Genomic DNA, 26,332 nt, shown 5'->3' with positions numbered 1-26,332 from the left:
GATGTTTGTCTTGTTTATCTGTATGCACAGAACAGAGCACAGAATTAAGTGTGCAACAAAAAGTTCATAATAGGACGTCCATGAGCAGGGTAGTCTAGTCTAATTTATAAGCTTAGAGTAAACATCTCACTAAGTATTTTTTAAATTACGTATGTCTGTATGTTTTACTTATGCTTGTGAATAAATCTTAGCAGCTCCAAACAGTAATAAATTGAAATGTACTTCTTTGTTCATATGCTGTGCTTTGTGATTCATTTCTGAATCCATGCTGACAATTTTTAAAGTTTTATATACATTAATTAGATGGTAATACTATGATAATGATACAACACTTCTGCAAAGTACAGTAATAGCACTGACAGCATCCAACAGCCAAACTTAAAGTTTAGTAAGTGTCTTCAAGACAAAGTTTTTCACATGTGGATAATGAAAATCTTCCACAGTAATGACCATATAGCTATCACAGGTTGCCATTAACTTCTTGAAATACTTGCATGTTCTCTGTACTCTTTTTCATAGATTATCTTAGTGCTTATAGCGCTGGTAGTATGATAATGTTATAATTATGGCAATATGTTTTAATAGCCCTGTAAAATTTTGCCTTCTGTTGGTTAACCTATTCAAAGCACTGAAACATGAGTTAAATTGCAGTGAAGTGGATATTTAAGTTCTTGTGTTAAAGGACAGTCCTTGGATATAAGAGAGAATGACTTTATTGTAAAATACCAGGTATTTTATTATTTTGTGCTTTTTTTCCACAGATTAATGCAGCTGTCCAGCAGTGTCTTGATTATTTTGAATTTTGCAAGGCAGCAATTAATAAAAATTCCAGAGTCGATGACTGCTCCCAGCACCATTGTAGTGAGTATGTTTGCATGTCTTACATTATATGCACAGACATCCACGTTCACTAGGTTTTTGAGCATTCTACCTTGAGAGGAAGACATTCTATCTGTTCTTTTTCTTCCCAAAATATTGTATGTCTATCTTGTCAGAGAACACTAACAGCAATGGTTAGTTACTTAGGCTGTCTGTCTTTATATACAAAATGATCCAAATATGTTGCAGGTAGTAGCTAGGTACTGTAGAGTAAACTGAAAGAGTCATTTTCTAATTTTTTTTGTTTTATTATTCAAGGTGATAAGCAGAACTTTTCTTACACTGGACTGGAATTGCAGTACATCTATTTTGTTCATTCACTGTGCCTTTTAGGAAGATTGTTGATCTATAAGCAAGGCCGAAATCTCTTTCCAGTACAGCTGAAAAGTAAAAAAGGTAAGAGGAGGGCTGAGGAAAATGGAATCTGTTGAGCAACGCTTTATCCGTACTTGATACACATTTCCACTGCAATATTGTGGACATCATGGGACAATACTGTATTTGGCAAATGTGCCTGGAAACCTTTCTTAAAAGATGATATAGGTAATTTTGAGCATCACCACCATTTTTAATCTTTGATGAATGTGGTTGAATAGATCACTTTTGTCCTTACATTTAGTGCATTAATTTCATGATGAAGGAGAGTTGGATCTGTGTGTAAGTGATTCAGTCTTTCTGGGTATGAGTAATATCTTTAGTCAAACCAATTGATGTAATTGATTGAAAGAGAGACATGTCCAGGGACCTAAACTGTTTTTCAGGTGTGAAACAGAATCAGTAGAAGGTAAGTTGGATACCTGTGGAATAGAGGTGTTAATAAGGATAGAATACACACGATAGAAAAGCACTTGGACATCCAGAGAAATCTGCATGTGGTGATACATTGTGCAGGGTTGGCGAATGCAAATATGTGAGAACAATTCTAGTGTTTCATTACATTAATATCTCTGTTAATTCAGTGTCAAATTCAAAACATTACTCGATACTAATTCTGAGACTTTTCTTTTGGAGGTATTTTGTCCCTCTGGTTTGAGGATCAAGACTTAATAGATCCAATGCAGAGCAGTTGTGAGGAAGAAACGTCTACTAATTGAGTGCTTTTGTCATTTATGGATTATCTGTATAACACCATTCAAGCAGTGATCCATTGACGATGGTTGCTTTTTTCTCTCCTCTACAAAATTAACAATCTCACCATCTGTCTTCTTAATAGTGTCCTTCTCAGCTTTAAAGATAGCAACCCTTTCCTCACAAATTGTCTAATTTATTAACATAATTACATTAAACTTGGAGCAATAGTTCCCAACCTGCATTTAGCTACATGTTTGTTGTTTTTGTTTCAGACTTGCGGAAGAGTTGTCCGACAGCTTGTCTCTTTTCCAGTTGTTTCACTTAATCTAATAGCAAGGCAATGCTTTTTCCTACAGCCATGTATATTCAGCATTCTCAGACTTTAACTGGCATTTGTTTCAATGGAAGACATGATAAAATTGCAGTTGGCTAAATTGGGAGCAAGATCAAGCCTTATCAGTTGATCATGAAATACTTTAGTAGGGTCCCAGGGACATGCATGTCTTTTGCTTTATCAGTTGTAAATATGTTGGTTTCCTCAAGAAAGCAAATCATTGTTTACTTATATTTACAAAATCCATTTTATTTGTAAAATTAAAGTTGCACTTTAATTTGCAGAGTACTTTACTCTTTTTTTTTTTTTCTTTTTAAATAGACAGTGTATCCGTAACTGATCTGTTGGTATTATTTACTCAGCTTATTTATTACTCTCCAAGTTACCCAAAGACAGCTTTGACAGAGCATACAGGTAAATATTTGGTTTTAATATATGCTAATATATATAATTTTAATGAGGCGCGTGCTAATTTCTTTTGCAATTTTTAATTTGGGTTTCTTATTTGTGCAGATTTTTCTCTTCCCTTCTTCTCTTACCTGTCATTATTTCCTCTGTGTTAAATAGGTGCTTAACAAAATTCAGAAACATCTACATTAGCCATATGGATACATTTATTTAAGTTAAAATGTAAACAAATACTTCTTGTGTTCACCAGACAATTATTCTCCAGCAAGTCTTGTTATGGAAATTCTGCAAGTTTTTTGTGATCAGACAGGATGTACTGCTGAATGTTTATACACGGATGCAGTGATAGATGCCCTACTTCATCCTGTGCAAAGTTTACTGAGTGGCACAGAGGTTTGTAGTAATCTTCCAGATAATTCTAAAATCTATAGAATATAATAATTTTTCTGTATTTTCTACATAGAAGATGTATTTAGTCATGTGGTAACTTCTGTATGTTTTCTGCTTTAACTACTATAGTATGCCTTAACTAGCATAGGCTGTCAATATGATTGGTCTGACGAACTTCGTTTTCTTGAAATGATGTGAACAGTAGTGTCACAGTTTAGCCCTGATTGGGACCAGACTGCACAGTCTCTCTCTCACTCCCCCCACCCTCCAGTGGGACAGAAGGGAGAATTGGGAAACAAAAGGCAGCAAAAATGCGTGGGTTGAGATGAAACGAAAAAAAATAAATTAGTAATAAATGAATAGTTTTCCCCAAGTCGAGTCTGTTTTGCCCGTAATGGTAACTTTAAGGATTTCTCCCTGTCCTTATCTCAAACCTCGAGGCTTTTTCCTTATGATATCTCCCCCTATTCTCTTGGAGAGTAGGGGAGTGAGAGAGAGACTGTGTAGTCTGGTCCCAATCAGGGCTGAACTATGACAAGTAGCAAAAATTGTGCTGTAATGAGACCATTCCCCTGGGAAAATCACATAATTTAATTTTTTTTCCCTCATGTTTTTGTGTGTCTTTTGGATATTTCTTGGGTGCTTATTTGCTCTACCTGCTGTTTAAAAGGCAACCTACTGTTCCTCCTTGTTAAATCTAGCGGAGAACTTGAAGTTAAGTGTTCTCAATAATAAAATATGTAATTCTTATTGGAAAATTATTATTTTCTGAATTGGTAAAATGAAGAATTTGAGTTTAATTTATTTTTTTTTAATGTTTCTGTAAGAATTCTAAAAATCTTGGGAAACATTATCTACCTCTAAGTACTTGAAAGTCTAGTTATAGTTTCAGCCTGTCCTATTGTTTTTTGTTTTGAGTGAGATGATTTAATTGATCTAGGTGACTGTAAGTCTCAAGATAGAGAAGCTGAGGGTCTGAAATGCTCATGGAGGAGCCTGAGCTGTCTTATGTAAAGAGACTTTGAGATAAGTTAATGGCTGAGAAATTTTGAATTTACTTTCTGAGACTCATGCTTGCAAAGACAGTCTGGAATCCTAACTTAAATACCTCATCTAGGTTCTTAAAGTTGAACTTTGTCAATATCCTTCTGATTATTTTTTCAGTGCAGTTTGTTTAATTTTCAGAAAAGACTCTTCGTATTAATTCTTGAAAGTATTTTTACCTTACAGGCCTGTGTAATCCCCCAGGCCTGTGTAATCCCCCAGGCAATCTCTGTGGTCACATGGTATTGTAAAGGATATAGAATTGTCTTCGTTATTACACATTAGTAGTTTAAAAGAAATTATTTCAACATTTAACAGTTTTTTTCCCTTTCTTTTTTTTTTTTTTTTTTTTTTTTCTGCCGTGCTCAGCTGTCTCTCACAGGTAGCTGAACTGTTAACAAATTGCAAGCCCTCCTGTCACTTAGTAACTGGTCTGTTTAAAAAAACAGGTCATGTTCAGGACTGTTTAATGCACAGGAGCCCTAGTAGGCTGGTTATGTGTTGTGAATATGGAATATGTCATTTTTGTTCTAACCAAGGTGCAAATTGTTTTCTATTGCATTTGGCAAACAAATAGCTAGAAAAGCTAGACCAAGTCAGAGTGACACTCCTTCCTCTTTTACAAGAACATTTTACAAGTACATTTGTGTATAAGTCCTAGGAATTTGTGAGTGTTTCTCAGTCCCCGGGTGAAAAGGTATGCTCTGGTTATCTCATGACCAAATTAATGAGGCATATGGTCAGGAATAGAGTTTTGGTGAGCCCCTTTAGGACACTGAGTAAGTCCTGCAGAATTACAGCTACTGTCAGGCCCTCGGCACATCTGCCCATTATTTCCCCCGCCCTGGGCTTGGCAACCTGGGCTCAGGGCCAGCATAAGCAATAGTGTGAGTATCCAGCCTTGAAGAGAGCTGTTTGAGATCCTGCCAGTGATGACTCTGCTAATAAGCCTCAATGTGGACTCTCCCCACCTTCCACTCCCGTGTCTTTTTTAAGCTGAGGTTCTTATCCTTATTCCCTGCCTGCACTATGTTGTAGCAGCATGGAAGCCTAGTATCCCATTGATCTGAACCCTGACCCACAGACATGACTTCTTCACTTGCTTTGTCACAGACGTGCTTTGTGACTGTAGATCCAGTTGCATGATCCTGATTGCTGTTGCTGGAGCTGACCCTGACTCACTAACTTCGTTTCCTTGCTTAACCTTGGACCTCCCTCGCCACTGGAGGGGATCTGGACTGTTGGAAGAACATGATTACTGTTGCTGGACCTCATCTACCCACCTTACTTGGGTATAGTGGGAATGCCTGCCCATCCAATGGCAGGTCGCTGCCTCTGCCTGCCTCATTACCATTTTCAGTTCCTGGCTTTTTGTCCCTTGCAGAGCATCCTGCCCTTGCTGCTCCCTGACAGGTTCTTCATGTTCTGCTTGTTTATTATTGGAATATTGACTGCGCTTATTAATGAGCAATGGCCAATTTAGCCTTAATTTGGGCAGTACTTTCATTAGTGATGGTACAAGACCAAACAGTCTGAATCTCAGTGTTAAATGTTCAAGTCTACTTGATTACAGCCTAGTTGTGCCAATACAGTGCTCTGAAGTGAATAAGGGGTTGGCAGATGACTTTTGCTTTGCTCCAGTGGGGGAGACTTTCCTCATGATTTCTAAGCTGTTTGGGCCTACGGTGGCCTAGAAGTGAGGTGGAGACAGAAGATCTTGGGAACTAGAATTCCATTTCTAGCCAAAGACTTGCCAATGCGTATGCAGCAATGAGGGAGTTTGCATGTTTCTCACCTTGATTCAGGTATTGCTCTTACACTCCTAGATGGCATATCAAGAGCCTTTCCCCATTCATGGTGTGAAAAGAGAAGAAAGTGTAGAAATGTCTGTTCTGTGTATCTGTGCAGTCATTTAACTTCTGCCATAATCATTAAAAGTGACAAATATTGCCATTTGTAATTAAGGTTTCTATGTGATGTGATTTGAACATAGGCCGTTTACTTTGTTTAAGCCATTAAGCAGTCATCAGAAAGGTGACCTTCAGGTTCTGCATGCATAAGCCAGACTTGAATAAACAACTTTAACAAAAACATTGAATCTAAACCTTTTTTTTTTTTTTCTTTCTTCCAAATAGGTGTATATAAATTGTCTTGAAACTACTTTAATTGATGTAGCTGATATTTTAGCAAGGATTGCTGCTGTAGAAGATGGTCTTTCTGTTCTTCTTTATGGAGAGAATGAAAAAACTGCCAAAGAAGATAGGTAAGAGTGCATTAATGAATAGCATTAGTGAGTACTTTAATAAATTACATTAGTCTTATGAGACTGATTTTCTCTTTTTTCATTTATCTATAACATGCTATGTTTTGTGTATGTTTAGAGTAAAATGTCTGGTTATCAAGTAAAGTAGTAAGTGTTTTAGAGAATGTATTAGGGAAATGTTTATGTATATAACCAGGTGAAGTGACAATTTAAAGAATTAATTTTATCGAGGGAGATTTCCATAGTTCACTTCTTCTTACGAATGTGAGAGCTTTCCTTTCTCTGAATGTAGTTTCATTCTATTCATAGTGCTGCTCTTTAGGCCAAAGGCCTCTCTTCTCTGTTTTCTTTGCTTGTTTTCAGAATAAATATTAAAAATCAACCTAATTTGTTGAAAGAATATATTTAATTTAGCATTAACTTTTCAATGCATCTAGTAGAGACAGATCTTGTATCAGAAGCTGGCATTCATAACGCTATACCTAACTTAAGATTTGTGTGATCCTATGTGTAGTATGTTGTTAACTAATGCTAAAACTTGAAACAGGGTAGTAACATTGAGACAGGCCTTTTAAAAATATCTAAGCTGCAGGTCATGTATGGAATATATGTCTTCTAAGTGGATGAATCTCACAAGTTGCGTGTATTTTTATGGGAAGTTGGAAGTACAAGATATTGATTTGGAGAAAGAGTTGTCCTTTGCATTGCAAGCCTAGAAGACTGCAGAAGGACATCTCATAGATAGGAAAAAGGAAGAACAAGGACAAATTTTGCCTTGCTGTGGTCCTTAACACTGATTAAGCAGAATCTAAAATAGTTGTCTTGTTACTCTTCCCAACTGGACTCCTGTAAAACACAGTCTGTGTAGTTCATGGCTCTATGGGCTGGATGGAAGACAATGGATACATTTTTGCTTTATGTAGACCTGTAGACAAAGTAAGATAACTTGCTATACGTTTCTTTTCTTCAGATGTTACAAGTTATAATATGGTTTGCCCCTCCATCGTGGGCCATAGTTTCTTTTCATAGTTTTTTTTCCCCTAGAAAAATGTAAATAAGTTTAGTCAGAGGATTCGTTTCAAAGCTTGTTGATGATTACGAAACAACATTTTAAGTGTTATTTTATTTCTAGTCCTACAGCTGTTCATGTAATTGTTCAGTTTACAAAGAAACTTCTTCATGACGACATTTCTCTTTTATCTGGATCCGAGATTTTGCCAGTTGTTAAAGGAGCTTTCATTTTTGTATGTCGTCAGATGTACAGAACTTGTGAAGGCCTGCAGGTGCTAATTCCTTATGGCTTGCATGAATCTATTGGAGAGTCCTGGAAAAAGGTAAGTCTTGTTTTGACTTGAGAAGATTGGAAAAATTCTTACTGTAAGAGGTTCAGCTTATGTAATAGTTGTTCTTTGCTTCAGGTTGCTTATATTTAAGTAATGAGATAATGCTTGGAGTTGTTCTAAAAATTAAGTTTTACTTTTCAAATTTTCCTTCTGTATGTGAACCTAGCAGAAGCTTAGTTTGACACTTCTGTGCCTTAAGATTAAACTAGGAACTCTCAAGATGCATCAGTAGACCTGTCATTCATAGATCAACTCCTTTCTAAACGTTGTCCTTGATACTGAAGGTCACTTGATGTCATGATAGCCAGTGTCCAGCACTGGTCTGGTTTTCACTCTTGGTTTGGGATATTTTGAAAGAAAAAAATCCTGACATGTGGTATTAGTAATTTTTTAGGCTAAACTAGTTAGTTTCAGTGGGAGATACGGAGAAAAAAAAGGAGATTCCAAATATTTGACTTAAATAGTTAGATGCCATTGAAATATTCTCAAGAGACCATAATGAGAAGTTCCAGGCAGGAGTTCTTGTCTTACCTATGTACTTGGATATCTTATGAAGTGTAGAATCTGTACTTCATCTTCAGTTTGATTGCTGGTCTAATGCTCTTTCTGTATGAAAGAGTTTGGGTCCAACAGTTCTGTGTATTCTACTTATTTTATGTTATGAATTTACTGAACCAAATAAATGGATCTCTGCTTTATTCATTACACTTTTCTCTTTTCATTGTGCTAGTAGCCATATGCAGTGTGAAAATTCTTATCTATTACTATAAAAATCTAGTTAAGATGGAAAAATGACAGCAGATGCTGAAAGAGCAGTTTTCAAAAAGTTCACAGTGAAGTAATATTTAAACAAACATTTGAATCATTAAAATAACATCAAAAGCATTTAGGTAAGGGTGGCATACAAAGCTTCAGCTTTGCTTTCCAGCTAAACTGAAAGCATATTTAGACGGTAGGTATTAGAACTCTTACGGGAAAACCAATATTTTGCTGTGTTGTTTCACTTTATAGTGAAAAATGGAATAATATCTTTTTTTCTGCAGTGATTGTAAAATATTTTCTTAGAGAAGGTTCAGACTAAGCTGAAAGAAAAAGTTGGCTAAAAAAGTAGATTATTTTCAGAAGTGAGGAAGCAGGAGAGAGATTGAATGCAAGGGAAAGAGAATGGAACAGCTATTTTTCCTGTCAAATGCTTTATGTTTTATTATGATTAGAAATTTTTAAAATATAGTCACAATGTAAACTGAGGCAGACAGTATCAGAAAGATAGAACATGAATAGAAGAGAGACTTAAATTACTAGCTTGTGGATATTTCTCACTGCTTTTATATATTAATATTGTCATGAAAGCATACATTTTGATTGAAAATAAAATACATTCTTACTTACAGTCATAATTATATCACAGTAAACTCTGTTTCTCATCAAAGAATGTTGGTTTTGAAACTTACTTTCCTCCTTGGACTGAAAACTTCAGGATTTTATTGAATTAAGGAGTTTAGTTCACTTCTATCGTGCTGTATTTTACATAACTCAAAATCTGTCTTTTTGTGCTTTCCTATTGTATAACTAGTCAGTCTTACTTGAACTAACCTGTTACTGTGTTTAATGTTTGTCACAGGCAGACTGTTATGTGCTTTTGATGGGCATTTCCTGTTGTTTGCTCTAAAGCACCACAGCATTTGCATGTACACAAAAGACTTCGTTGCACATCAAAGTCCTTTATGGTGGTATACAACATCATTTAGACAAATTGTTTTGACACATACAAGATAAGTAGACTGAATGTGTCGAATTTTTTTAAAAAAACATATTTAACAGAAAAAAAATGACATTTATTCTGATAACTTTGGAGGTCAAATTAAGATCAAAGTGGATTCTACATATTCAGGACTTTAGAAATTGACAAGTTAGTCAAGAAGTCATGTTTTCAACTCTGCAATCTTGATTACTTTAAAAATTATTTTCTGTCATTTTTCAATTTTAAAACTTCTGCATTTTTTGTAAAGTATTTTACCATTTATAGTGTAGCAAAAGTGGTGGACTTTGGACTCTTATCCAAGCAGCAGTGACAATTTTTTAAGGCATAGACTGGTAACTTTTTTCCTCCTATTTTACATGTCTCCTGGAGTTTTAGGACTGATGGAGGAAATTTTTTTTTTTTTTTTTTTTTTTTTTTTTTTGGCAGACTCTGGAATTCTGGGACAGAATTTGTAGAGATTATAATAAAAGGGGAACTTAACAGATCCAGGACAACTGACTAGTTTAGAGGAATCTTTTGTGGTTTTATTAGATAATGTTTATAAGAGAGTAAATTAATGACTGCTCACTTTCATTTGAATGATGCAATATACTTTTTATCCATAGAAACAAAAACCAGCTTAAATAATTAATTTAAATATACAGTATTTTTCATACTAATTATTTTCAAATATAATTTAAATTAGAAAATCCATCAAATATAAAAATATGTTTATATATTTATCTATGTTTGTAGCGCTTATTGTATCTATACTGATCTAGACAAAGTTATATAATTTATAAATAAATCAAATAAAAATTTGCAAAATTATTTAATAAGTTTTGATATTGAGTTGTTGACTTTAGAAGCTGTTATTTCCAGTACCTATGACAGAAGTGGAGTAGAGTTGCTTTCAGATTTTTTTTCTGTCTTTTAATGCTAATTTTTTGCTTTGGGAGTCTTTAGTTAAAATGTAAAAGGAAAGAGTTTTTTGTTCTAAGAATTCTAATAAAAATTTTAAAATGTACTAGCTTTAAAATGATTTATACCCAAGGTAAAAATAGAAAATAAGATTTTCCGGAATGAAAAATGTAGTAGAATAGTGTATTCTATGCCAAAGGCTAGGCTACAGCTTGATCACTGTTATTTTTTTAATATATATCAAAAGAATGAGCAAGATCTATGGTTTAAAAATGGTGTATGTAAACAGTAAAGAGGTGTTTATTTGTTTTTTTTTTTTCATTTCACAGATGAGTTTGCTCTCAGAAAGAGTATCCACTCCTGTAACTGGTGCAGACTCAACTTCATCAATAATTCCAGAGTCAAAAACCATGTAAGTTGATGTTTGATTTATGCACATGGAGAAGTGTGAATGCACACTGCTACTTTATCCACAATTGAGGCATCATCTAACCCTGTGTTTTTTTTTACCATAAGTATAGGGGTAGGTAGAGGGAGTGAAGTCATCCTAGCACAGGTCTCAGTAGAGTTACAAAATTGTTCTTGACCTTTCAGGACTTTTTTTGGCTTACAGAGTTGTGTCTAATCTATGTAAAATTTACTTATAGTTGATTCTCTCTGGCTACAGAAACTGATTTGAGGAAAATGTGAATTAAAAAGCATAAAACAAAGTAGCTGTCAGTTTATCTTTCAGCCTCAATGTGGTGGTAATTTAAAATGCTGTTCTGCTGAATGGTATCTACACCTTCAAAATATTATGCAGCAAGATTGAATCATAGAAGCATAGAATCATAGAATCACATGGTTGGATGGGACCTATAAGATCATCTAGTCCAACCGTCTTCCCACTACCACAGCTACTAAACCATATCCTGTAGCTTCTCATCAAGCCGCCTCTTGAACACTGCCAGGGACGGAGACTCCACCACCTCCCTGGGCAGGCCGTTCCAGTGCCTGACCACTCTTTGAGAGGAAAAGTTTTTCCTCAAGTCCAATCTAAACCTCCTCTGGTACAACTTGTGGCCATTTCCTCAGGTCCTGCTTGTTGCCTGGAAGAAGAGGCCAAACCCCTGTTCATCACAACCTGCCTTCAGGAAGCTATAGAGTGCAATGAGGTCTCCCCTGAGCCTCCTCTTCTTCAGACTAAACAATCCCAACTCTCTCAGCCGCTCCTCATAAGACCCTCATTGGCAACATTCTGGCTGAAAGCCTGATACATATTAAGTGAAAAGCATCCTTTCTTATATACTAAAACTTAATGTCCCTTTATAGATATTTATATGCATTAAGATGAGAAGTACACAAATATTTGTAAGACTGAGAATTCATGGTGGTGGTGGTAGTGCAGAACCAAGTTAATAAGTAGATTCTTGTTTATACTTTAACATATATTTCATGTACAATTTGCAAAGATACCTCAACAGTTATTACTCTAGTCAACAGTTACTACTTTAGTCTGTAGTGATGGCATGTTGAACTGCTTATAGCAACTCAAATCTAGTGGTAAAAAGAGGTCTAGTGATGCAGAGCTCTGACCGAGGAGGCTGTCACTAATTGCTACCATTGACATAACCTACAATTTCCTCTCTGCATCTAGATTTTTCATTTAACTATGGAACGAGACTTGCTGATATATTTCTACGTGAAATTTTTGCGTCTGAACTTGACATGGCAGGGATTCTGCAGGAGAAGTGATTAAAGTTTAGGGTAATGGTTGACTGCTACGAAAAAAGCTGCATGCTGCTTGCTGGTGATAGGAGTCAAAAATGGGAAATGAGAACTAGAGATGAGAATGCAGTAAGCAAATGCTTTTAGAGAAGCAGAATCACAAGAATTTAGTGATACCTGCAGGGATGGTACCTAATCAAAGGTGGTATAATTGCTTAACTTTTCTTTTTAGGGCATAGAATATTTTGTAGGGCAGCAGGTATCATCATACTTCGTTCTTACAATTGCTGTTCTTTCTATCATGGCTGTAGAAAATATTTTCCATTCACTGCTGTTAGTATGTGAAGCTGTTCTGTTTATATAGCACTTGATTTTCATAATTCTGTACTAATTTTTAGCAGGAACCTTTATCTCCTCAAACTTGAGTTTTTAGTAGTTCCTCATAGTGTTTTTACATTGATGAGAAGTTTCGTGCTGCTTTTGCCAATTTGTAACTTTGACATTAAAACCTGAAAAGACTTGTCTAGAGTCAGATGGTAAGTTGTAGGTATGTTTAAGGATGGCATAGGTCTTCTGGGTTCCCCATTACATCATCTTTCTGTTCTGTGTTCCTACCTAACCTTAGTTTTACCAGGATGAGTTTGAATGTTTGTACGAAATACAGTCTGATACATATTATAACTTTCACAAATGCTTTTTTAAAACTGATATAGAGTAAATGTGTAGAATAAACATACAGTCCAGTGAATTAAGTTTTGTTGTTTTTTAAAGTTAGAAATTGCAGTTTTTCTTTTTTCCTATGCCTTTTTACATATCTTTAAAAATTATTATTTTGCTACTCTTGCAGTTTGTTATGGGAAGAGACTTTGTTAGATGCCTTGCTACAGTTTTCTGCCACACCCAAAGGACTATTTCTGCTTCATAGTACAGGTGCCATGAATGACTGTGTGAACTTCATGTTCAGGAATTTATCAAAAAAATTCCAGGTGAGCATGACAGAGTCTGTACAGTTTTTACTTCTTTTACTGTTTATAATAAAATAAAGAAGAAAAATTAATAAGTACATAAATCCAGAAACCATTTTGTCACTTAATTTTTTTCAAAAATGAATTTAAAATGTAGCTCATCGTCTTTGATATTGGTACCACACTGATTTAAGTTTGTTGGATGTTACTCATCTTCAGAACATCAGGCATGTATTTAATTTTTCTGACCTTTTACAATAAAGTTTGAAATGCTAAGCAAAATATTTTTTCTTTTTTTTCTTCTAAATGCAAATTTTTTGAGACCAGGTTAGTAGGTGGTGTTGAAATCTAGGTATGCTAGACAGTACTTGAAAGTAACAAAAAATTGGGTAATATGCATTTTAGGAGAAAAAACATAATGTTACAGACATCCTACTGAATGTGTGTAAAAACATTATAATGCTAATTTTTTATTCTTTGCTGATATCCCATGTCTCAACCGAAGTATTTTGCATTTAAGTTTTGATAATAAATTTGATAAAGGTGTTTGGTTTGGAATCTGACCCTGGTAAGTCTGTAGAGAATAGTATCTATGAACTGTTCAAGTCTAACCTTACAGTGGATTAAATTCTGTAAACAAATTTAGGAAAGGTCAATATTTAAGAGATCATTTGAGAGTTTCATGCCCTCTGAATAACTAATACTGCTTTTATATTTGTTACTAACAGACAAATGAGTATGAAGAGTTTGGTAATAGAGTGATTGTTGTGCAAATGGCAACAACACCAACAGGTGCAGTAGCTCTACAGAGTTCAGGTAAATTGAAGAATGGTATTATGAATAGTTACACGCTGTAATCTTGCATAGTAGAAGAAGACAGTGAGAAAGGTGTTAAAAAAGATCAACTGAGTGGAATAATTACGCAGTATTAGCAAAGACTGCTTAAATGTCAATTGACTTCTTCTTGATGGGAATTCATTCTTTCTAAGTCATTCACTTATCTTGATGCAGAGTTCTTGGTTTTGTTTTTGGTTTTTTTTTTTTTTACATTATGCAAAATCTTTACTTCATTGGTTTGGGTTTCCAAAAATTTCCTGTATGTGCATGAAGACATTTATGTCTGTTAAAAAATAAGTTGCTAACAATTTGCAAGTCCTTCTTATTGATCTACAGATCATAATTAATAACTGTTGATTTCTGTAATTTGTATGTACTTTTCCATGGTTACTGACTGCTCAGAGAGTGAGAAATTGCAAAGGCCTCGATGTAATTGGTGTTCTTATACAATAGTGAGATGGAATTGAAATTGTTTGAATTTATGATTCTTTTCATATGACAACCCATACCACAAAGTGCCTTCAGATTCTTTCTCAGATAACTCAGCTGTTGCAATACCACCCAGCAGTCTGGGCAGTTGTTATGTTAAAATTACAATGTTATCAGTAAAGTAAAGCTACTGTCTTAAGTTGCTAAGGAAGTCCGTGAGGTACAAAAGTTACAAATATTCTCTTTGAGTATCTAGAAGTGGCCAGTGTGTAATAAATATGGCTTCACTGAAAGACTGTTGGAAATTTGTCAGGCAAATTCTGACAGTCAAGGAAACTGATTGTTAGTTGCTTTATAACAGCATTGATTTTTATTCAACCCTGAGAGGAGGTTGTGTAATATATGTGAAGTCTGTATTAAGCCTGTAATTTCAGAGTTAGATTGCTATCTTTCCTCTTCTAATATTTAACATTTTAAATTCAGCTAGTAATGCTTCTCTTAAAAAGATTTTTTTCAGTCCTTAACTTTTCATTATGGTATATTTTCCTTTATTAATGAGTAACAGTAAATCTGTATTTTTAAAACCACAGAGCCAATACTAGCTAAGCCTTGATCTATAGCAGATAACTTGTTAAAGAAGTTCAGCAGCTCATTTAAATTGAAGATACATAAATATCATCCTACTCTAGTATAATAGTCTTTGCAAACTGTTGCACTGTTACTGTAGATTTTAGATTGAATATAAGCAGACTGCTGTGTTAAGGCAGGTTGACTAAAGGATTGAAAATAGCAGGGAGAGGAACCTTTGGGCAGCCTGTCTTGTGAAATTTTAGTCCACAATGTAGAGAATTTTGAGAATCTGAGTTAGAATTGTGATGTAAAATGTTTTTTAGTATGAACATTGTTTTTCTGGTATTCTTGCCATTCTCATGATTAGAACAAAAATTTGGTTTAGGCTTTATAAAGGACCTTGTAACTGAATTATGGGCTCTTTTGGAGTGTGGAAAAGATGATTTGAGGATAACCCAACCCAAATCTACTCCAGTTGACCCTATTGACCAAAGCTGTCAGAAGGTGAGAAATGACTTAATCTTCTGTATTAACATAGAAAAAAACAGTGCTGTATTTCAGATAAGATGATACATACCTGCTTCTTGGCATGTGAGGCCAAGTGTATTGTAGTGTTTTATAATACACTAGTCAAATTATGATTGATTGAAAGGATTCTTGTGTTGCATGACAGGTCACGATGCCAAGGATCCATTAAAGTCAATATAAAACAATAAATAACAATTATGACAAAAATGAAAGTCTTAAAATACTGGCCATCCGTTTGTGTCTCTGATTACTGTAGTAACTCAGAGAGAGAGTAAAGTATTTTAGGTTATGCTATGTCTCTAGATTTTACAGTTATGTGGTAAAGAAAATATTATAATTTTCAAAATTTCTTGGACAATTTGATAGAAAACATGTTTTTTCACAGACACTGCTACCCTTTAGACTACATAGATGCCTGACAGGGTTTGCAGTCTTATTTTGGGCAGCTCTGTTTATCTCAAGTTCAGCCTACAAAGAAGGACAAGAACAAACTTAAAGTAAATGGCAAATAATTGTTAACATTTACTTGGTTATACTTAACTGATTAAAATTACCTTTTATCCTCCCTTTTTTTCTCTCTAGTCTTTTCTGTCTCTGATAAACTTGCTTGCTTACCCTGCGGTTTTTGAGCTCCTGAGTAAACAAGATATACCAGATAAACCGATGTATTCATTCCGTGAAGTACCTACAGATATTATTGTAAGTATAGTTTTGATTTTGAAAGAAAAAAAATAATTATGTGAAGACATTTTTCCTAAGAAAATGTTGCTGTTAGAATAAGTTTTTTCTTCTTACTGAAAGATTTTGAATTTTTCTGCATTTTGTATTATATACAGCATGAGGGCAGCAGATGCACATATCACTTCATGTTAACCTAAATTTTCATTTTGAAATCCTAAAGATAATATAAGATTTGATGCCTAATTTAAAGATAATCTTTCCTAGCTTGTGTTAGAATTGTGTTTTTTTTTTCATGGAGAAAGTGACATACATAAACACCTCTGTATGTGCTTGCAGTTACATGCTGGAAAATGCTGGGAAATATCTATACTTGTATTTTATATAATATTGCTCTAGCACACTATCTGTAGATTTAAAAAAAAAATTTAAAACGAACCAAACAAAAAATCTCAGACTTTCTTAATAGCACAGATGATTCACACACAGAAAAAAATCACTACTGGGAAAGTTACTGATTAAGGCATATTTCAGTCCTAAGAAAAATAGTGTTACCTTTCTGTATTTAGTATCATTTTGTATTAGTTATCCGACTGAAATCTATTAGTTTTTTTTTTTTTTTCTCATGCACAAAGAACAGGCAAATTTAATCTGTGACTTTGAGTCCCAGTTAAAATTGGATTTTTTTTCTAATGAGCTAGCACTTTGAATTGCTGTTGTTTTAAAATGTTTGTTTAGCACAGGCTAAACTATTGGTGGTAGTTTACGCTATGTAGACAGACTATATCATAACAGTCTGTGTTATGTTTGGAAGGGATTTTTGTAGTTCTTTTTTGTAAACTGTTTTGATGATTTCAGGAGGAAATAGGATGATAAATTAATTTTTTCCAGTCCACTTAATGTTGGTCTGTCCATCGATGGATAGTTCTTTTCAACCATCAAGTTTTCTAAGGCACTAGGAGCAGGGGAGATAGATGGATGTTGAAGTGGTATATATTTGAGAGCTTTGAGATTGAGGTAGATCTTAAGTAATGATCTCTGTGACTTTTGAAAGCCTATGCTGTTTTGGCTTTTGAGGCATTTCAGTGTTTTGATTGAATTATCTAGATTTCCAGAAATAGCAATACTCACACAATTGTTCAAAGTTCCCTGAACAGTTACAGATGTTTTGGATGGGATTTGTCTCACTTAACTACTGTGCAATAGTGGGTTTTGTAAGCCTAAACTAGACATCCAAGATGATGTAGTTATCAGAAGGGAAATAATTAATCTAACATTAATTAAACATATAACGGCTAAGTCTGAGTATTCAGAAAACTTCTGGGGTTAAGCAGACATACAGATTTGTTTCAGCCACGTTTTTGAGTATTGATTGCAGAAAGCTAAAGATAAAAGATTTAACCAGATGTGACTGTGGTTAGAAAGCAAAGTAAAAACAGTTTCAGTACCACTAGATTTGGTTAGGACATCTAATTGCTTTGTGTGCTTTGTTTTTGTATATTGTTTTAATCATGTCATATTGCCACAGAATCTGACTTGTAATATTTATGCTGAACTGTATCTGATAATGCACAGAACTTAATCATCTTTGTATGCCCTTTATTTCCTAAATACACAAGATATAAACATTTTTCCGCTAACTAGTTGCATCATTGACTGAACAGATTACCAGTTGGGCTTTCCTTACTTTTAACTGTTGACTAATCAGTTTTTTATTTGGTGCCTTGAGGAAATTTTTTCTTAATAAATGCCAGATTTTTTTTGTACTTTGTTTGCCATATAAAAATATTTTAGAAAAATGGAGCAAATGAATCAGAGTCTTTCTGCCTGTCTCCACTCTTACTTTGAGAAGATTTACGGTACACATATGCAAGGGAATTTAGATTGGAAGGTACCCTCCAGATCTGTAACTTTGAAAGAGGGCTTAAAGCAGGTGAATATTATTTCCCCAGTGGTTGTGAAGAATCTTATATTTAGATGATGTATCTTAGATATTCAATGTAGATTACATCCCACTTGTAATATTTAAGCTATGCTCTGTAGTTAAGCAATGCAAATCTGTCTGCACTTTTTTCTGATCGAACCTTGTGTGGGACCTTGTTCATTTTCTTCCTTCCTAATATCCCAAATCAGAGCTTGATCTGCTTTCTCAATAGTCCTGTCTCTGTGCCTGCTGTTTCTACTCTTTTGCAAGCTCCAAGCTTTGACGTGTAGATGAGAGGAGGAGGTTGTTGCCAGAGAAATACCCCTTGGCATTTAATGCTTTATATGTGCAAATATCTAAAAAGTCTTAAAACACCAATCAAATCAATTGCTTGCATTACTGATTTTATGAACAGCCTTGAGGTCCAAGTTGAATTGTTTTATTGTGAACATACTATGTGGAAAAAATTGCATTCTTCACAGCCCTCTCCCCTACTGCCCAAAACAAATCTAATAGGGAAAATATTATTTTGCTGTATTTTAAATAAGAGTGCATTTTATGAAGACAGTTTACTTTGACAAGTTCCAGATTTTTTTTTCTACTACTGAGAGTTTTACTTGTATTTACTTTTCTCTCTGTTGAAAACCAGAGCTTTGGTTGAAATGCATGAAAGCATGAATCCTAACTTTTCTCTCATATCATATTGAAATGACTCATTAATCTAACCAGTTGAGTAACTCTCTCTGCTGTCTCAGAGACTGTACTTCCTAAATGTGGAGAAAATAAAAGTTTGGATGGTTTTATTCTCAAGCATGCAGTACTAACTAGTGTTGGAAAGAGTATTATACTAAAGGATTTGCTATTCTTTTCATTAAAGTATATGTATACACATTTCAGACATACAAAAACAGTTTAACATTTTTGTTGCATTTTAGTACTAAATAAGAACTAGGATACTTCATGTGCTAGGATCTTTTTGTATGTTTAGTGATTTTTTTTTTTTCCCCTTTAACCCTCTGTATGATTTCTTTTTGCCATTGACTTGTATAGTGGAAAGCACCTCTTCTTACAGAAATAATTTCAATGTGCATTTTACTAATAGGTTTCATTTTATAGTAAACATTCTGTGAAACTGGTGTGTGCATAAAATATAAAACCATACATGAATTTTTTAAATTTGTTTTCCTTTTGCAGGATATCATTGACAGGCTTATAATTTTGAATTCAGAAGCCAAAATTCATTCCTTATTCAGTTATGAACAATCACATCTCTTCGGTCTGAGGTAAGGTGCTCATTTTTTATTCTCCGGTCACATTAACTAAATAGGATATAACATGCTTGGATGTGTAGCTTCTGATAAGGTAACATTGTTTTTTATTATGCATGAAGGTTAAATTCCTCCTTTTTTTTTAACATAAGAAGATTAAGTGGAAAATGGCCTACAAAATGAGAATAGCAATGAATCTAATCTTATTACCTATAAATGGATGTATTGTATATGAAAAGCAGTAATAGAAATTGCATGTTGTTATTTTTCCTTGTTGATTGAAAAGAACATGTGGTACGTCCATTGTAGTGCATACAACAAAAATCATACCAAAATACTAAAATAAACAAAGTATTTTTTACCATTCTTATATCAGTTTGGTTTATCTAGTCTCCTTATACTGAAAATGAATTTTTAAAAATAGATTAGTGTAATTATCGCCAATTTCACCAAAGCTTATTTTGAGAAAGTACCATTTGATCCCAAATATTTCTAGAACCTGAAGGAACACTTAAAATATGCTCACACTGTCATACTCATGTTTTGTAATATTAAGTGCTTTATAATATTTAGAAATTAATTTCGGTATTTTTTTCTGTTTTCCAAAGTTGAATATATAAATCCTTGAATTTACGCTTTTGTTGTGAACATATTTTGTGCAATTGAAATAGAAGATCTGCTGGGTTGTACTTCATAGTGTGGAAAACTTTGATAACCATGCTTGGGCAAGATATAACCCAATTGATTAAGTACTGCAACATTAGCTTTCTGCGGCTGTATTTGTGCTTTGATATCACAGTAAAATTATTTCATCCTATGCATGAGTGTAAGATACAGTATAATTTGCTGATAAGGATGAGCATGGAGGAGATAAACAGTGGCAGAATTTGGAGTTGGAAGATAGATGATTTTGTCGTATAAATCAGCAGTTATAAATGCTGTTTTGGAGGAAATCGCTAGTTGGATAGCAATGAGAAATCCTAAGATGAAATTTAAAAAATAAAATATTATTCTTAATTTAGAATTATACTGACTCCATAAAAAAACTTGACAGAACTCTCATTGATTTAATTAGGGATAAGGGAAAGTGAGATGGTTTACAGTTTAAACAATAGTTTGCTTTTAGATTGTCTTCTAACTTTATAAGGTAAAACAATAGAGTTCTCCTATAATGATATAAAGAACTCTTGTAAGGGATAGGCAAAAATTAATTTTTCAGTTTGATTGTGTATGCGGTTGACTCCCCTGCTGTAAGACAGAGACTGGTAGACAAATACATGAATCATGTATTGTAGTTGTGTTGAATGCTTAAAATATTTTTAACAAGGCCTGTACTCTGTGAAGCAACAGAACTACCTATAACTACACATACAAGCAATATAACAAGCTCACCTGTGATTGTGTGAAAGAAGCTAAGTTGTTACATAGATAAGATGAGCTTCAGAGTTCACTGTGGGTAATGACATTTTCTGCTGGACATGGACAAAGTCAAAAACCAAGTGAAAATCCAGTCAAACTGCCATGTTTCAAGAAAAGATCGAGTAGTATTTTCAGTGTGGAAACCTACTCATAAGTAGTAGATATTTTAAGTAGTCATCAGAGGAAGGAAAATTTTTAAAATACAGTTTTCAGCAGAGGCTTTGAGTTCTGCAGGGACTTTGGGAATCTCAGTGATACCTAGGACCTCATATGTAGCTTCATTTTTAACAGCTTCAGTCTTTTTTATTGTTTAAAAGCCCCATTCCCTTCCCCCCTGCCTTTCATTGCCTTTCCTATAAAAGAAAGGAAGATACAATGCTGAGCATTTTAGTGTGGGCCTGTGTGTATATCACAGATCTACACAGCCATGTACTTTGTTGTTTGGTCAGGTATCATTGTAGGAGTGGCTCACCCAGAGCTGAGTGCTGAACTTAGATCTGTTTAACTTCTAGGTTACACTCTGAGGTCTTGTAACTGACTTTTATTGTTCAAAAGAGTTACAAATATACTTACTTGAATGTTAAGCAACTTCTGTGATTTAGAACTACATTTTTCTTCATGTATATACTGTGTTTCAGTGACTTAAAATTATTTTGGTTACTAAATGTGTAACTGCATACAAAACTTAAATTGTATGGGTATTTCCACAGTCTGTTTAATCCAGAAAGCACAGGTGTACCTGTTTATTTTTAATGTTAATGTTGCATTTTCTGCTGGGTGATTGTTTTCATTTTGAGTAAGTATGACTTCTGAACTATCATTTTGAAGGACAGTCCTACAGAGGCTCTGCTGTCAACTTTCCTTTTCAAGCTTGTCCGCGTGTAGAATCATGGAATGGTTTGGGTCGGAAGGGGCCTTTAAAAGTCATCTAGTCCAACCCCCCTGCAAGAAGCAGAGGCATCTTCCACTAGATCAGGTTGCTCAGAGCCCCATCCAACCTGGCCTTGAACGTTTCCAGGGATGGGATATCCACCACCTCTCTGGGCAACCTGTTCCAGTGTTCTACTACCCTCATTGTAAAAAAAATTTTTCCTAATGTCTAATCTAAATCTACCTCCCTCTATTTTGAAACCATTACGCTTTGTCCTGTCACAACAGGCCCTACTGAACAGCCTCTCCCCATCTTTCCTGTAGGCCCCCTTGAGGTACTGGAAGACCATTATAAGGTCTCCGTGGAACCTTCTCTACTTTAGGCTGAACAGTCCCAACTCTCAGCCAGTTCTCATAGAAAAGGTGCTCCAGCCCTCCGATCATCTTTGTGGCCCTCCTCTGGACTCACTCCAACAGGTCCATGTACATGCAATAGAAGTCAAAGGGAAAATGCAGGGAAGCTGGTTATGGTTTTGCATAGCCAATATCTCTCAGTCTATAAAGAACACTCCCGAGAGTGCATTTGTATAGATAAGGTCCTGTAAGGTCTGATCAAGGTAAAATACTCCGTTTCACAGCAAGCTATGGTCTAGTGTGAATCTGTTCTTTTTTTTTTTAATTCTTAACTTGGAAGTATCTTAGCCTAGGATTCTTCTTCAGGAGTTTCACAGACACTGATCTGGTATTCCTTTAATTGCAGCTATTGAGTGCTTCTAGGACAAGATTTATTCACTTGAAGGTCCTTTTCAATTAATTTTTTAAAATTATTATTATAAATATTGTAAATCATTAAAAGGAAACTTGAGGCAAGAAGGTGGAGATAACAATAGAAAAGTGGAACTATATAAACAGTTCCTAACTTGTGCATAGAAAGTTTTTCAAACTGTCAGAGCAGATTTGTACTTATTTAGAAGGAGGAAGTCTGTCAATCAGCCAAAATTGGTTGATGAAAGAACACTGAGGGCTGTTTCAGCCACTCTTTTGTACAGCCTGAAAATCTGGGTGCACAGGAACTGATGCAAAAATTCTCAGTAGTCTTTCTATTTTAGAAGATTCTGAATTTAAATTGCTGTCAGAGCACAAATCCTAGAGAATTCACAGCAGTAATCAAAGTAATAAATTTTTAGCATAGTAAATACAGAATTTTCTTAATCTAATATTCAACTTTATTTCTCTGATACAAGTGTACTCATTGATCTTATCTTATAAGTTATTGGATGTGAGAAAGACGAGTTTTCATAAGGGTGTGACACTGGAGATCTTAACGACCTCCCTTTCAAGTCCGAGCTCTTTGAATCTCTGTAACTTATATTAACAAAGGAATTAAGTAAGCAATGTTAACATACTTTTTCTTACAGGCTGATGAATTATGTGGCATCAAGACCACTTATCTAATATTTCATTACAGTGAATACATCCATGAGTTGTGAGTTTTTACAACCTGCCAAGAAAATATATGCATAATATGCATTTTCAAAGCCTCTGCCTAAAGCATTATTCAGGGTTTTTTTTCTTCTCTCTATTCAGAAACTGAGTTTTCTGTGAATGTTAGTGACACTGTGTTGTTAGCTGGATTAAAGGATGTTAAAATACCGTATTTTACCTTCGATAACAAGCCCCTCATGCTTAAAAAGTATCAATACTCCAAAAGAAATTAAAATATACTCAATCAGTGTTAGCTTGCATTAAAAAAAAAAAAAAAAAAAAAAAAAGAGAAACAGTGTTCCTGGGAATAGGCATAGACTGTGGGCAGTGGGAGGGGATCAGAGTTGGTCTATAGGCAGCTTTGCAAAAATTCCCCTCATTTAACAGAGTACATTTATAACATATGCTGTTCCTGGAAAAAAAAAATGGTTTTTTGCCTTTTTTTTTGTGGCTATATGATAATATGGCAGTAATAGGCATCTGAATACTTTTAAGAGGGGGAAAAAAAAATCCCTTTCTTTCTTTGGCTATCTTTTGTAAGTATGCCACTATCAATTTTTTTTTTTTTTTCCCCAGTAGCTTATTTTGGCCATAAGTCAATAAAGCTCCTAAATATTGTGAGGTCAAATGATCTTTTGTATCTACATTCCAAATCAGAAGGATCTGTTAGTCCAACACTTGTTTACTGAAATGCCTCATACTAGTGGGCATCAAGCAAAAAGGACAACACTCTGTTCAAGAATTTGGCTTTCTGCAGGAAGATACCTGGAAAACACTGAGAGTAAAATAATTTTCCTTCAGATATGCAAATTGTGACTGCATTCGAGATACGTGAAGATAACCTATTTTGTAGAATCGTAATTTGAACTGCAATGAAAAAGATTTATTTTAGGCCTGTGTAGGGTAAGACTGAAAAATGAGTATTTATTATACCGTGTGAGTTTTCTAAATGCATTTATATTTCTCTGGAATTATAGAAAATTGTAAATACTTGTCTAAGTCACATGTTCATCAGTATCAGCCTCAGGATTGTAGAGCTACAGATAGAAAAATAATATTGACTTGTTATTTTCAGATTTGTATAATAAATATTTTGACACTGTCAAGTCACATTTTTAAAGTCACATGAAGTATCACAGTGGATATGTTTTTTCTTATAATACTCATTCTCTTGCTGAATGGGTGCAGAAGATGGTAAAAATGCATTGCATCTGTTGGCCTACAAAACGTGTAAGAGAGATTTAGGAAGGAGAATTTTCTTATGCTATATTGACCTCAAAATCAATCAACATCTTGAAATTTGCCTCAAAGCAGTATGTGTTAGTCAAAATTTCATCTAATGCACTCCAGTGAAATCCAGGTGAATGAATTAAATCCTGCAGGAGCTGGGAAATGAACAAACATGTGATAAGCAAGAGATAACTTTGTGGGTTTAGGAGCTATAGATGATAAACATCTGTGCATTCTTTTCCATTGTGTTTTCATCTTCATTGTAAACACACCCTCCTATATATAACTGCATTTTAATAATGAGGTAGCTTCAGCATATGAAATAATTTGTTTCCTTAATTGTGCTTACATTATGTGTGTTGTTAATTAAGAGAATGAGTGATTTTAATAGTTGCAACACAATGAAGGAGCATTAATTATCTTGTTTTCTAAAGGTAGAAGATATGAATCCTAATAATTCTTTTTCCTTAGGTCAACATGCTATTTAGATTTATCCTCTCTTTCTGTTTATTAAAAAGCACTATGAATAGCAGAAGCTTTTTGAAAATGTTCATATATAATTCTTTAAATTCTCATTCTTTTTGAAATTGAAGCAAGACTCCATTTAAAACTAGCTTTAAACAAATTCAGTTTCCTCTTTAGAAAATAAGGCATTCTTTTACTTGTTACATATTTTCTTTTCCGTCTTCCTTGCAAAGCCAGAAGCAAGGCTATACCTCTTACTTTCCACATAACTTTGTTTTAAATATGCTGTCATAGCCCATGAACAGGGTTGTCTAATGTCACTGATGAATCTTTTTGATCACTAACATTTGAATGACTGGCTGATAAATCTACTCCTGCAACAACATCTGCAAGTGCACCACACCACATCTGTGGTGCTATTGGTTGGATGTGCTGAAGAAACCCTTCTCATGCCACATGCTGTGGCCTTCAGCATCCTTATGTCTTTGTGAATGGAAGAAAGCCATGTTCATGGAGTTCCTCCCCTCGAGGGGAGGGAGGAGTATGATGAGAGAGGGGCAGAATTGAGCCTAACAGTATTTATTTCTTCCTCCAAATCTACCAAATTTGAATTCTTACGATGGAAGCATGAAAGACTATGTAGTCCTCCAGTTATTTTCTACCAACCCTTTTTCAATTAAGGAGAATTGATTGAGCTAATAATTAATTAATGACCCATTTCCTGTTATTTTAAGTGTATTTTCTGTTTAGTAAATGATATACAGTTCTTTGGAAACGAATCTTTTCCTTCCAAGTGTGCATGCTCGATATGCGTGAGGGAAAAGACTTCCGCAGTTGTGATCACTGGAGAATGCATGTCTTGTAAATCTTTGACTCCTGTTTAATTATACAAAGGTAAAAGAGGAGAGAGTTTGCATGAGTAGTGCTGGAGATTTGTAACAGCATTACACTGGCACACTTCCACATCATGTAGATATACAATTAATTCATTTTTTGTTAGTTTCTATGTTAATAGAAGTTTGTTAGGTTTATTAATTTAAAATTTTTTAAAAAAAACAGGAACAGCAGATTCTGTGATAGGATTATGCCACTTTTTTTTTTCTTTACTTTATGGAGGGAAATGAAAATGCTTCACTTCTGAGTCCTCTAGGCTGGCAAGTAATGCTCATGAAAAGCATTTTTGTTTATCTAGGGAAATTCACATTACATGTGATTTGTAAGTACATTGGGTAGCTAAAGTGCTGTAGGTGCTCTTTTAAAAATCCTTTCATGTGGAAAACATCATAAGGAATACATCAGTCCCTGAGTTTTCTTTACTGGAAGAAATATGGCTGCCCTGAGGTAGTAGCTTCCAGTGCCCCAGGCATCGGAGGTATAATTCAGGGTATTGATAAGTACTCTGTATCTAGAAGATCTTATATTTTTCAAAACCACTATGAACATTGCCTTCAGTGGGACAATTAAAAGCCTTGACTCTTCAGAAAGACCACACACATTCTGAAAGAAAGAGGCACATTCTCTCTGCTCATTACTAATGCCTTTTATTCAGTCTTCAAAAGCAGT

At 34.5% G+C, this 26,332-nt stretch overlaps 1 protein-coding gene across 1 annotated transcript in view; it reads left to right on the top strand.

Annotated features, from left to right (window-relative positions):
- The window catches only part of TBC1D32 (TBC1 domain family member 32), an 85,243-nt gene that overhangs the window by 14,522 nt on the left and 44,389 nt on the right, over positions 1 to 26,332 (top strand). Inside the window, exons 12-23 of the mRNA XM_086744331.1 lie at positions 762 to 861; positions 1,138 to 1,275; positions 2,606 to 2,698; positions 2,943 to 3,085; positions 6,262 to 6,389; positions 7,522 to 7,723; positions 10,724 to 10,806; positions 12,949 to 13,087; positions 13,795 to 13,882; positions 15,288 to 15,406; positions 16,013 to 16,129; positions 19,227 to 19,315. Coding sequence (XP_086600457.1) covers positions 762 to 861; positions 1,138 to 1,275; positions 2,606 to 2,698; positions 2,943 to 3,085; positions 6,262 to 6,389; positions 7,522 to 7,723; positions 10,724 to 10,806; positions 12,949 to 13,087; positions 13,795 to 13,882; positions 15,288 to 15,406; positions 16,013 to 16,129; positions 19,227 to 19,315 — 1,439 coding nt within the window. The remainder of the gene's footprint in view (positions 1 to 761; positions 862 to 1,137; positions 1,276 to 2,605; positions 2,699 to 2,942; positions 3,086 to 6,261; positions 6,390 to 7,521; positions 7,724 to 10,723; positions 10,807 to 12,948; positions 13,088 to 13,794; positions 13,883 to 15,287; positions 15,407 to 16,012; positions 16,130 to 19,226; positions 19,316 to 26,332) is intronic.

Source organism: Chlamydotis macqueenii, chromosome 3, assembly GCF_036417535.1.
Source record: "Chlamydotis macqueenii isolate bChlMac1 chromosome 3, bChlMac1.mat, whole genome shotgun sequence".
NCBI classification, from domain to species: Eukaryota; Metazoa; Chordata; class Aves; order Otidiformes; family Otididae; genus Chlamydotis; species Chlamydotis macqueenii.
This window is presented reverse-complemented; position numbering and strand designations above follow the sequence as displayed.